This window comes from Chlamydotis macqueenii, chromosome 3 (assembly GCF_036417535.1).
Source record: "Chlamydotis macqueenii isolate bChlMac1 chromosome 3, bChlMac1.mat, whole genome shotgun sequence".
Taxonomy (NCBI): domain Eukaryota; kingdom Metazoa; phylum Chordata; class Aves; order Otidiformes; family Otididae; genus Chlamydotis; species Chlamydotis macqueenii.
Genome location: NC_141558.1, coordinates 81,177,030 through 81,190,528, shown reverse-complemented (window position 1 = coordinate 81,190,528; position 13,499 = coordinate 81,177,030). Strand labels below are relative to the sequence as shown.

General features: G+C 39.3%; 1 protein-coding gene across 1 annotated transcript in view; it reads left to right on the top strand.

Annotated features, from left to right (window-relative positions):
* The window catches only part of THADA (THADA armadillo repeat containing), a 165,138-nt gene that overhangs the window by 106,996 nt on the left and 44,643 nt on the right, over window positions 1-13,499 (top strand). Inside the window, exon 30 of the mRNA XM_086743213.1 lies at window positions 7,798-7,883. Within this exon, the coding sequence (XP_086599339.1) occupies window positions 7,798-7,883 (86 nt within the window). The remainder of the gene's footprint in view (window positions 1-7,797; window positions 7,884-13,499) is intronic.

Genomic DNA, 13,499 nt, shown 5'->3' with positions numbered 1-13,499 from the left:
GAACAGGCAGGATTATTTTATCAATGCGGTATGCTAAAAACAACAGCAACAAAATACAACCTTTCAGTATCATTCACCAAGGACAGCCAAAGCACAAATTATTTTTTCTTAATAGCTGAAACTCAGGATGTTCTTGGTGTTATCACAGTGAGAAAATAATTTATGTAGCTTCTTTTTGAAGCAATAAATTCTCTGTCTTTAACAAGGAAACTAAAGCAACATAATAGTCTGGCTTTGCTGGTGGCAGAAGAACTTAAATCATCAGACCAGCAACTTTCCCGTTGGAGAAAAGCCTGTTACAGTGCAGGGTGAGCTGGTCTTATAGAATGGGCAAGTCAAGGGGACTGTGCGCATGGTAATTACTCCAAGATGATCTCAACAGCCCCAAGTAGGCAAGCAGATGCGCTGTTACTGGATGTTTGTATTTCTGTACGGGTGTTCCTGCGCTTCCAGGAACTCATCAAGGATTACTTGGTAGTGTAGGCTTCTTTTTTTTTTTCTTTTTTTTTTTTTAAATGCTTTCCATTAAATGTAGGTCTATTGGCTGTGATTTCACTGATGTGCTGGTTTTGTATTACATGGTTAAAAATGCTCTGGACAAAGTTTAATAATTAAATCCATTATTAATGTCTCCTTAAGAAGACAAGAGGAAGGCTGTGCATGTTGATTCAGTGCTGCAGATGTGGGCTCTTTAATAGATTAAAATATGAAGACTGCCTCCTAAACAAATATACCCCCCAAAACTTCAGTCTTTAGAATACTGCAGAACTTGAAAGCTAGTAACCAAAACCATGGGAGATTTAATCTTTTAATCAGCTGCTCATTGTATGTTTAGGTATGATTTCCATAAGGTTTGTCACCTCCATGGGTGACAAATCATCATTTTCCAGATCTCCTTGTGAGTAAAATGCGGTCAGTACAAAGCCAGCTTGGCCTGGTTCTTCAGCAACCCTCCAAGGATAAAACTCCCGATGGATAGCCCCCTGAGGATTAAGTAGAGCTTACTGTATCAAGACTCAAACATCACACCAGGTGCACTTCTTGATGTGTTTGGAAGATATTTTAGCTGATATAATTGCAGGTCATGTAGAAGAATCTGGCCACTAGAAGAAATAATACTTTGCAGAGATTTGCCATTCTTCAGGAAGGAATAAGCTAGAAGCTGATAGGGAGGGAAAGATGTAATATAAACCTAAAATTTAAAGCTGAGATTATGGAAGAAAGAGGCAGACTGGGAGACTCAGAATAGGAAGTTGCGTTGATCCTGTCCCCAAGTAGCAGCTGGCATTCGGAAGTGTTGGATTTAATCCAAATTCTTCCCTGTGTTTATGCTAGAGCTAAAGGTGAAATTCCACCTTCGATTTTATGTAAAATATTGACTTATCAGAAATGTTTTTAAAGTTCAGAAATACAAGAATTTGTACAAAGGCTTTTGCAGTAGCGTCCTGTGTGTTAGCTAGAATATGATGTTTAGAAAAAAAAAAAATTGATTTATCTGTTGGAAGCAAAACCTGTATGTAATAGAGGCTTTTCCTCTATTAAAATACTATTTATAAGTTTAGTCCTTTGAAAAGGTCTTCCTTCCAGGAATTTTAGCCTTTTCAGCCTTTCCAAAGGCTCCAGAAACATACAGCATTACAGTAAGAGTGACTTTTTTATTGAAGAACAGAGAAGGAGTAGGCAGTTAATTAAATTAATTGATCACTTTAGAAATTGAGATGAAAACAGTCACACAAGTCATAAGGATGAGTCTCTTCTTGTTCGCAAGGCAGCTATGAATTGACCTTTGAAAGAGTTGCCCATGTAAACCTGACAGCATTTTTTTTTTTTTAATCCTGACACTTAAGAGTGTGTCATGAACCTTTTGAAGAAAATAGAGGGATTTGTAGGCAGCTTTATAAGTTGTATAATTTTGACTGGAGTTCTACGTTTGCTTGATTCATGAACCAAATCTTGTCATCAATTTTTTAAGATTGGGGCTGAGGGTAACTAATGTGATTGTTTAGATTAGAAGTAGCTAACAGTCATTTAAACACTGCACTCTGAAAAAATATTGACTGACACCCTGTGTAGTTGTCTGTTGTTTTATTGTGACCAAAACTGTGATGTACATGTTAGATATTATGAGGAGAAAATTCTATTTTGTTAGTTATTTAATGAAGTTATATTCCAGTTTAACAAATGAGATTAGCAGCACTGGATGAAGGATTTGAAATCTTCCAGACTTGTCCAAGAGCTTGGAGACTGCAAAATACAGAGCTTTTCTGAGACCTTTTACAAAAGTTTTGTTTTAGATATCCCTAAGGTAGCTAACTACGCTAAGATACCTGTAACTAAACTAGTTCACAAGATAGATGTTATGGGTTTTTATCTAATAGACATTGATCAGCAGGTTGCATTTGAAATTTGTTAAGTGCTCATTGAGAGTTTGAGCAACTATGCTTTGATTTTTATGTCGTTAAATGTTTAGTAAATATTGTAAGTTGCTGTATATCTATACTGCTTGTTCTGCTAATAGTTTTGCAACATCTGTTTCCTAATTAGGAAAAATGCGAGCAAAATAAACTACCTGTTTGGAAAACATTTAATTTCTCTTGACCAGAATAGCCAAAAACTAATATTACAAACATTAACATAAACTACTTTGATTTCGTAATCAATGACTTGTATCTGTCTTATTTATGTAACAAATGCAATATATTGATGTTACTGTTGTTGTTCATCTCTAAGTGAGGTGATGCTCTTTTGGAAAAAGAGGAATGATCCAGGAGAAAATAGTTGTCATCTTTTAAAGTTATCTGACTTAGTGTCATTGAAAATTGGGGGTTTGAGAAGAGAATGAGAATCTGGAAGAGTTGTGCATCAAAATTCTTTGGTACTTGCTCTCCATAAAGGTGTGTTGGCATCCTCGTTTATATATAGAAATACGAATGGTTATAAATCATGTTGTGTAATGAGTAGAAGTGATTTTTTAAGGGCCTCTGCAGACTTTAGTGGTTAGAGGAGCAAGAGTTTGTATATTTAGTTTAAATCTTTTTCCCAGTGTTCTGACAGAATTGAGGCCAAATGTGTGAGCTTTCCATGTTCTTTGCTCCTTGTTGTTTCCCTTGGAAGAGGACGCAATTTTCTCCGCAATTCATTAATGTTGATCTTCTTTAAAATAAACAGTAATACAAGAGAAACTGAATTGTAGAGGTTAAGCCATGTGTTCCTGATAGAGTTGAAACTGTGTGTGTGAGCAGGGTGTACAGGAGGTCTATGACCACATATTGCTGATTTCTTCAATAAATGCCAGTTCGGTTTGCATCAGGTCAGCCATCCAAAATAAGCAAACCAATGCCTACCTTAAATTCAGCATGACTTAACTATAAAAGATTAATCAAACTTTTGAAAAATAATATTTGCAGAGCTCCAAACTGTGAGAGTCTAGGATTGATTTCGTGTTACGTAGACCTAAGCTGCAATCAGCGGTACTTAAAGGCAGCAAAGGTGGTAAAGGCAGAACAGAAATCAAAACGGTCCCAGCGCTACTGCAGGTATCCAAAACGCAGTATTGCACGAGGAGCTTCTGAACCTGCCCCGTCTGATTTACATCTGCAGAGAGGGAATAGCTCCTGAAGGGTGTGCTTCCTGACTCACCTACCAGGCAGTTCCTTGTTGAAAACAAATAGCTTATTGTTACTCTGGTCATATAATATTCTGTAAGTGTTTAACTTGGGCCTCTTAAAAGGCATTTGAACAGGAGCCTGTGAATTTAAAAGGACTATTTAGCTCCGTTAACCTTTTTCTCTTAAAAAAATCCCTGGACTCTAATGGCTGACAAAAGGTTTCCTCCTGCCAGTGACTTCGACTCCTTTCTAATTTTATATTCACCTACCAGAACTGAAAATGAAATTACAAAGAATTCTGACTACCCTATCACCAGTTACTTGTTCGACATTAATGATAAGAAATTAGCTAGGTTTCAAAGACTTTATTTTCAGGATCTAATCTGGAAATCTGCTACAGTGTGTCAAAATAATAGTATGGAAACTGGCGCCTGTGTTTTCAGATTTGTCTACTGTTTGGCCACGCCTACCTAAAATAATAATTTTTAAAGACACTTTTTTTCCCTATGCTGAAGATACTGTTAGGCTGCAGCTTTGAGCAGTTAAAAAGACACATCTGTAGACCCTTTAAAACCTGCAGTCCCATTAACTTTTTTGTATTCTTTCAGTCACTTTGTATCTTCTATGGAGTTTCATGATGATCTGGTAGGGACCAGCAGCTCCTCCTGTCATTGTTTCATTCTCCTTGCTTAAATTAGAAACATGTTTCTTCTGAGCCTTTTTCTTTTAAGCAGTAATCCTTTCTGTCCCTGCCTGTGCTTCTACAGGTTGCAGGTGTCATCTTCCCCTCTGCCTGGCAGGTCAAGTCTATGACGATGCTTGCCTTTTACATGTTGCTCAGGGCAGCCAGCCTTTGACCTCTCTTCAGTCAGATGCGTGGAAAAACTCTGTGGTATCGGCTGTTGGTGAAATTTAACTCAGTGATTGTCTGTGACCTGATTTTTATTTCCACCTGGACAGTCAACATTGAAGTACCACGAAGAAGATCACAGGGCTGGAGCATCTCTCCTGTGAGGACAGGCTGAGAGAGCTGGGGCTGTTCAGGCTGGAGGAGAGAAGGCTCCAGGGAGACCTTGTAGCAGTCTTCCAGTACCTAAAGGGGCCCTACAGGAAAGATGGGGAGAGGCTGTTCAGTAGGGCCTGTTGTGTTAGGACAAGGGGTAATGGTTTTAAAGTAGAAGGAAGCAGATTCAGACTGGATGAAAGGAGAAAGATTTTTACAGTGAGGGTGGTAGAACACTGGTTCAGGTTTCCCAGAGAGGTGGTGGATGCCCCATCCCTGGAAACATTCAAGGCCAGGTTGGACGGGGCTCTGAGCAACCTGATCTGGTTGGAGATGTCTCTGCTCCTTGCAGGGGGTTTGGACTAGATGACCTTTAAAGGTCCCTTCCAACCCTAACGATTCTATGATTCTAAGTACAGCATCAGGAGGAGTGCTAGAAACTGAAGGATAAGCTTCTAAGTTGCAGTGATGTTCCTGGAGCAGACTGTCTATAAGCTCTGTATCCAAAGAGAAACAAAAAGCAAGAAGATGAACTTGTGAAAATTATGTTTTAATAAATCTGGGCTTGGTATGTAGGATGGCCATTGAGTATTTGGTACCAGCACTTTGACTTCACAGATCTGCTGTTGTTACACCAATCTGCTTGCTAATGTAGACAAAGCATTACTTTAATGAGGTATAGATCTCTCCACTGACATCAGTAGGCTGCTGTTAGTGTATGTAGTATGGATATTGTTTTAATATCCATTTTATATTTCTGTGTGGAATAACCTTGGATATGAGGATCCTAACCATCTCTAGCTCTATCCTGTTCAGAGTCAAATACAGTTTATCATCTGGAGTGAGCATATGATGTATTTGTTTCCATTAATATCCAGGTTGGAAGGGAAATGAACTAATTTTTGGGTTTTGGACGAAAAAAAAGGAACATTGTTCCAGATGCCTGGAGCTCTCACCCTTGCTACTGCTATGACTTTCTTGTTTGGAGACAGAATTCCTCAAAGCTTGTTTATGGGAGCACCACTTTATTTGGGTATCTGTATTAAAAAAGAGACATCTTGTACTCTTCCCACTGTCATTGTTGAAGTTCTGCACGAACAGGTCATCCTAAGTACTGTGCCGTGCACCATTTGAAATGTTCAGCATGTGATTTTTGGCTGTCAGGTCTGTTATGCCAATCACAGTTTGATTGTCTTCAAGACTGAGCTTTCTGCTACAGTCTGAACAACACTGAAATCTCTTGATTTTGGAAAACTGAATTTCCTGTTATGTCCGTCTGGCACATACGGCTGAGAATTCACTAGCATCACCAGAGCAATGGAGCCAGCCAAGAACAAATGTTTGGCATGTTTTATGCTAGGAGAGCCTCATTTCAAAATCAAAACATGCATATGTGCATACTCAAAATGAAGTGGTAAATGCTTAAAAGCTGGACCAGAATAAAAGGAACATGTCAGTATTGCTGTTGTCACTTTTTCAGTAAAGGTTGCGTCAGCCATCTTATTCCCAAAGCATGGTTTGTATGTTGGAATTTTTCTTTCCGGTGAAATGCCTGAATAATAAGTGGGTCTTTCATTTTTGAAGGGAGCTGAAGTGCAGGAGGCCCATTATGTTCCTCATCTTAATTGAAATCTGTCATGGCTGCTTTCATACATTTTATGAGTACTTGTGAGAGATCTCTTAGTTTCTTTTACTTCTAAGCCTTTGACTGATCTGTCATTCTGTTTTCTGATGGTTTGAGCTCCTAACCCTAAGAGTATTTATTGGTGTTTTCACACAGATTAGTGGAGAACAACTTGAGCAACAACTGGATGCCCAAGATAGAAAAGTGAGGTTCACTTAGTCAGGGTAGATAGAAATTAAGCCTTCCTAGTATTACTTTTCAAAAATAGGCCATACTAAAATTGCCTTGGCTTCTTACGGTGTCAGTTCTTATTGATGTGCATCTTCTCTGCAGGGAGGCTTTTAGCTCTTGTGCTTTAAGGCAAGCGGTAGGAGGCAAGCATGGAGAAGTTTTGGGAGGTTCATGACTGCTTCAGTAGTAAGAAAGTGTCCAAAAAGTCTCTGTTTATGCAAAAGGAGAAAAAAAAGACCTTTTCAAAAGAGAGAGCCTCGTAACATGTAGTCTGCTATGTGTTATATGGATACCTAATATTATAGGCCATAAAAGAAAGCATAAGTAATTAAGGCTTATTACAGAGTTTATCACAGAAGGTGAGGGCAGTATTTCTGGTAAAAGCTGTCTTTTTTTAACAAGATCATAGGCTAACCCTCCATAGGCAAATACAGCTGCCAAACTTCTATGCAAGAATCTCAGATCTTTCATTTTTATATCATGATCACATATCTTATTTGAAAGAGTTGTTTTTTTCTTGAATTTTAAAGATGTTACAGAGTTGAGAATGTTTGTTGGAACATTTTTATTTAACAATTTTTTTTAAAGAGTTTCAAACATCAAGATAAGCATACAAAGAAAAGTGCCAGATAAAATAAAAATTAAATACTGAACAGAATTAGTCATACTTAAAGCTTGTGCTGCTTGATTTGAAAAAGTTTTTGTTTTAGTGCAAGTCCCCTTGGACTCATGAGAATAATTTCTATGTTTTGAACTGGATTTCCTGTTTTTTCATACATTAAGTTATATTTTAAGAGAAGTTTCCCTGCCTGAAACATACAGTGATAACAAAATAAAGAAAAATGAAGATGTTAACCTAATTTTACTTTTCTAATTGGAGAGAAAACGTCTGTCACTTGCAACTTGAAGAGGTGGAGCAGAAAGTAGCTTATTACCAATTTGCATTATACACACAAAATCCCCAATATGCTTGTCCGGAAAAAAAAATAAATCTGATTTGGTTACACACATTATCTGTAAACAGAACAAAGACCTACTAGTTGCCAGGGCAAGCTGTTTCATCCAGTAATAATGAAATGTGTAAACTGTGGTTTGGTGGAACGGATGGAGGAAGGGTGTTGCCATTCTGCTAGGGAGACTGTCATTCTGAATGGACCAGGAAGTGAAGCTTTGATAACTTGGCCTAATTATTTTGTATATGTGGTCTAATTTGATCAGTAATTGATCTTCATTAATTAAGTAAAATATATGCACCAAGTTGGTGTGTTTCACTGTTGTTTCTGAGCATGAATGTTATAAATATTTAATCTTTAGTGATTTGATATTTCTAGGCAAAATCCCTGTTTGGTGACCAGAGCTGCCTATCTTGATGTCCTTGTGATGCTGAGTACTCGCCTGGGGAAGTGTCAAAAGCAAGGTGGGTCAAATGTTCTGTTCTATAATGTTCTAATGTCTAATGTTCTGTCCCAGCGGGCCCTCCACAGGCCACAGCCTCCTTCAGGCATCCACCTCCCCCGGTACGGGGTCCTTCACGGGCTCCAAGTGGATCTCTGCTCCTCCGTGGACCTCCATGGGCTGCAGGGGGACAACCTGCTCCACCATGGGCTGCACCACAGGCTGCAGGGGAATCTTGGCCAGGAGCCACATTACTCCTCCCCCTCCTTCTTCAGTGACCTTGGCGTCTGCAGCCGTTCCTCACAACAGGCTGATAGATGTCTCTCAGGATCTTTTTTTATATCTTATTCACTTCTCATCTCCTTTCCACTTCTTGCAGCCGGGCCGGGCCAAGTTGGGCCCAGTCGGCTGCCTGGCAAGAGGCCAGAGGGTGAGGCCTGCAAGGCCCATAGGCCTGCGCCTCCCCCTCTGCACCTCTGCCCCCGCTCAGCTTCTTCACCTCTTCTCTTCTCTCTCTTTTTTTTTTTCTGTTTTCCACTTCTTAAATACGTTATCGCAGAGGCGTTATCACGAGACATTCCTGCTACCAATCGGCTCAGCCTTGGCCAGCAGCGGGTCCACCTTAGGCCCAGCCGAGTCCACTGAACAAAGGGGAGCGACTTCTAGCAGTTTCCTACAGAAGCTACCACCTTAGGCCCCCCCTCACTAACAAAACCACGACAGGATGGAATATCTGTGAGGAAATTTCTGAGCTCTGTTGAATCTGGAGAAACAATAATACATGTACTCAAGGTAGTGCATAATACTTATTCTACTGAATGCTGGAGTCCTTTAGCTGCTTTGTATAAAAGGGCCCTTTATTCTGCTTTCTGTAGAGCTAGTCCTGAGGATTGTTTATAAGAAGAATGAGGTATGGCTCCATGTCAAAGCTCAAGTTGAGGGAGGTGATTCAGGTCAAGGGAGGTGATTCTGCCCCCCTACTCGGCTCTGGTGAGACCCCACCATGAGTACTGCATCCAACTATGGAGCCCCCACACAGGAAGGACATGGACCTGTTGGAGAGAGTCCAGACGAGGGCTGGATGATCACAGGGCTGGAGCACCTCTCCAGTGAGGACAGGCTGAAAAAGTTGGGGCTGTTCAGCCTGGAGAAGAGAAGGCTCCAGGGAGACCTTGTAGCAGTCTTCCAGTACCTAAAGGGGCCCTACAGGAAAGATGGGGAGAGGCTGTTCAGTAGGGCCTGTTGTGTTAGGACAAGGGGTAATGGTTTTAAAGTAGAAGGAAGCAGATTCAGACTGGATGAAAGGAGAAAGATTTTTACAGTGAGGGTGGTAGAACACTGGTTCAGGTTTCCCAGAGAGGTGGTGGATGCCCCATCCCTGGAAACATTCAAGGCCAGGTTGGACGGGGCTCTGAGCAACCTGATCTGGTTGGAGATGTCTCTGCTCCTTGCAGGGGGTTTGGACTAGATGACCTTTAAAGGTCCCTTCCAACCCAAACTATTCTATGATTCTGTTCCTGATCCTAGAACTGCGTAACAAGAAGAAAGATCCCCTCTAGTTATCCAAAAATGCTTCCTTGGATCCTTTTCTGATCCAGGGTTGTAAATACAAACAAAATCCAAACCCCAGAATATTGCTATTTTACCTTTCCTGAAAGCCACGGAGATATTCCCCCATGAGACACCTGAAAGTGTTTCAGAGAAACAGTGTTTTCTCATGTTTAGAAGTTTTGTAAGAAATAACTCTGAGAGCTTCTTTAAATTTCTTTCTTTTTTTTATTGATTCTTTATCACTGTGAAGTTTTTGAAGGGCCAGTAAGAACTATCAGTGGTTTTAATGATGCAGAGTGTTCTTTGCAACAACATAAAACATACTGCCAACAATAAGGAAAACAAAGGTTTGGAGGAAGGGATACCCTTTCAAGCGTGACAAGGCAAGTTTCAGTCAGCTGTAGCTGGCTTCCTTGTGGGCCTGTTCTGTTCATTTGTTATGAACACGTAATAAATTACCTTGTCAGTCCAGAAAGGCAATTAAAGAATAGTTCTTTCATTTCATTAAAATTCTTAATGACTAATTTTAACACTGCATTTAATTCATTGGACCCATTCTTTATTTCAGATAGTTTTGTTTTCGGGGCTGTTCCTAATTTTAAAACCAATTAATTCCTTTTGCTTTTTTACTTAGACCTTTGATAGGAGTAGTTCCGTTTTAATTCCACAATTGCTATTTGTGTATTTCTTGTGAATGCACAGTTCAAATAGTGATAGTTGTCAGGAAAATGAGTTGATGATGATTGTATCTCAAATGAACTTCTTTAGTTAGGTTGATGCAGAGTCTACCCCCTATAACAGAAGCATAGACATTCAGAAAACATGTGACAGTTGGGTTCCAGTATACTGCAGGAAGATGGTTGGGGTTACTGGGGATTCTAGGAGATGAGTCTGATCTTTCATGTCCTCTGAAGAGTCGTTCCTCTCTCATGGGTCCCAGATATCAAGATGCACTGTTCAGTAAAGGGAATTTCTGGATGATGTTGCACTGTAGGTCTCTTTATGTTGGTTACTGACCGCTGTTTGTGACTAGGTAAGGGCTGTATGCTTTATAGGGAGGAGTGTACCACCGTATGTAAAGCAGCTTCACAATATAGCATGTCTCTAGGGACAGGTTTTTTCCTGGCTCTTTAATGTTTGTTTTGGGTGAGGTGTATCTACCATCAATAATTCTTATGTTACTATATATATATATATATATACACACTTATTTTTGTTATTTTTTACAAAATAAAGTTTCTTAAATCCTGATATCCCATTATCCTTTGCAATACAATAAAAAATCTAGCTGTGTATAACAAACATAATAAACAAAAACCACCTCCAGAGCCCCCTTCAGCCTTATTTGGGCTCATCACCCTTTTTCATTTGAGGACTCCTTTTTTTAAGGATAAATCTTCTTTGGTATATTAATTTTTACACTTCTAAAAATCGTGATCCTCTACCTCTGTTCATCTCCTTTTGTAGTATGAATCATCCCAGTCTTTCTGTGATCTCTTCGTATGAAGTTTTTTTCCTCTGCTTCTTATTATTCTTGTCACTGACCCTTAAACTCTATTTTTATATTTTCTTTTATAAAGGAACAGCCAGTTATTCCAGGTGAGGTCTCCTCATTTGCTTTCTTAGCGGACATCACATTTCCTTTATCGGTCTCTTTCCTATTTGAGTTATCTTTGGGGTTTTTGTCTGTTTTTGCTTTTTAAACAATTGCTGCACATGTGCAAAGGCTTTTATAGACCTCTCCACACCAGGAAACTCCTCTCTCTTTTTTTTTTTTTTTTAATGCCCCTGACTTGTGAATAGCCCTTTGAGCCTGAGGGACTGCACCATGCTGTGGATGGATTACTGACTGTAGTGGATTCATTTATTTTTCAAAGCTCGTGTGGACTGTTCCAAACCTGGGTGCTGTAAGGTACAATTTCTGTAGAAGGAAAGCAATTATTTTTGCAGACCCTCTCTGCTCAGGGATAGTTCCTTAGTATTGTCTTACTTATAAGTTTCATTCCTATATGGGTTTAAAATGATATATTGCAGGCAGTATCTGCAGAGAGTAGAATCTTAGATTGGAAATATTGTTTTGAAAACTTGAAGATACATTAGGGACAGTTTTATACATCACAGGCAGAACCCTTCTGAAATGAAGGAGTAACATATTTATATTCAATAGAACCCGAGTGTCCCCTGACACAGTAAGAGAAAGACTGAACCCAGCAGTTAAAAATGAATGTTTTGAGTCTCACATTTAAATATTCTATAAGGAATAATTACTAACTGAAGCTTTATATTTTTCTGAGATTAAATATCTTACTCATATATGTGTATCTCTGGTTATGAGCCAGTTTTTCTCTTTTTTAATCTTGATTTGTAAAGTTGTTTCAATGAATAAAGGGTGAAGGACAAATCCAAATAAAACTGTTTCTTGATGTGTTTATCTAAGAGGCCCCAGGAAGTGCTGTATATGAGTTCCAGGCCACAGGCTGAAACTGATTTTCATCAACAGGAATGGGAATGCAATGTAATGAGCCTGCAACTGGTTAAAATCAGACCACTTCTAATTGATTATGCCTGTCTGAAGGGGCTACATTTACAAAGACATTTTCAGAGTACGACCCTGCCTAGGCCTTTCCTACATTACGATTATTTTCTGTAAGTGATTTGTTGTCTTCAATTAATAAAATCTGTCTCTTAGAGTGCAGGACAGCCTTTAGGGAATTTATTTCACAAATTCAAAACAATTTAAAATGTCGGATAAGGAAGGCAGGGTGTAATGGATACCAAAAGCATCTTGTCCAGCTAAAAATGCATTGCTGGCCAAATGATGATTATTTATCTTAAAACAAACAACCCTTCCCCACCCCCACCCCGTAGTTATTGTGATTTGCTGTTTTGGATGGAAGTGTTGCCTGATTCATGTCACTGGAAAAATACAGTTTTCTTTCCTAGAGTTGACAGGCAAAATCTAGAGCACTTTTTCCAGCTCCTGATGTGCCTTGAGGGTATTCTGGTGTGCAGAGACAATACATAATGCCAAGACTATATAAACTTACAAAGGGGTTTGGTTTTTTTTTCAGTTATCGATTGCAATTGGAACTTGGGACAAAAAAACTGAAGCAAGCCTTTTTTTTAAAAAAAAAAAAGTTAAAATATATAAATGAAAGTGCTATTTTTGCCATTATTGAGAGCAAACAAAAGTTGTTACCAGATCTAGGATTATTTGATGAACTAATGTCTATTGTCAGTATTAATAATATCCAGTGAATTTGTTCTTGCAGACTTCTTTGATATATTGTCTCTACAGTAACTGTTTTTATAGACTTGGAATCACAGATATCCAGGGCCTTTTCAGTCTAATGGGTAGAACAATGAAGTCCTCTTCCAGTGGATTTTCTGGCATTTGTACCCTGCTAAAAAGCAGTGAAGTTACTCCTCCAGAAGTAAACTAGCACCAGAGTGGGTTGTGTAGGACTAGGGGGAAGTTCCTGAATTTCACACTTCAAACATTACTGGAGGAAGCAAATGGCAAGTGTAGACATCGTTGGGATGGGGGAAAATGACTCTGAGTCCAGGTGAGTCCTGTGTTTGTAATTATTTGCAAATTCACAAGTCTCGATCGGCAGGAGTTAGAAGGAGAGGTCTATCAAGCTGTGGTGCTACAGATCTGTGTGTGTCTGAGGTTACACACTTTTCTCTGTACTCAGAGGTGGACTTTGCAAGAGGCAGAATACCAGACTACAGACTGGCTATGTTGTGATACAGTGTTTCAGCAGATAAGATTCCTTTGTGAATATGTGGACTTTTGACAGGACCCATCACAGACATTCCTGCTTTCAGGTCTTCTCCTGGAAATTGGTATCTGAAGCTAAACAATAAGTTGAGAATATTACTGTGTTCCTGCAGCGCTGGTAACACAGGAGCCAGAGCAGTGTATTGCAGTGAAAGCTGAGACCTGGGATGCTCTGTCTGCCTGCAACACAGGAAGAATGCCACAAGACAAAGTGGTTACATTTTCTTTCTTGCCCACATCTCAGGGCAGTTTTCTGATAGTATTTTGTCAATTTATGGAGTGAAAAATGGATGCAAATTACTA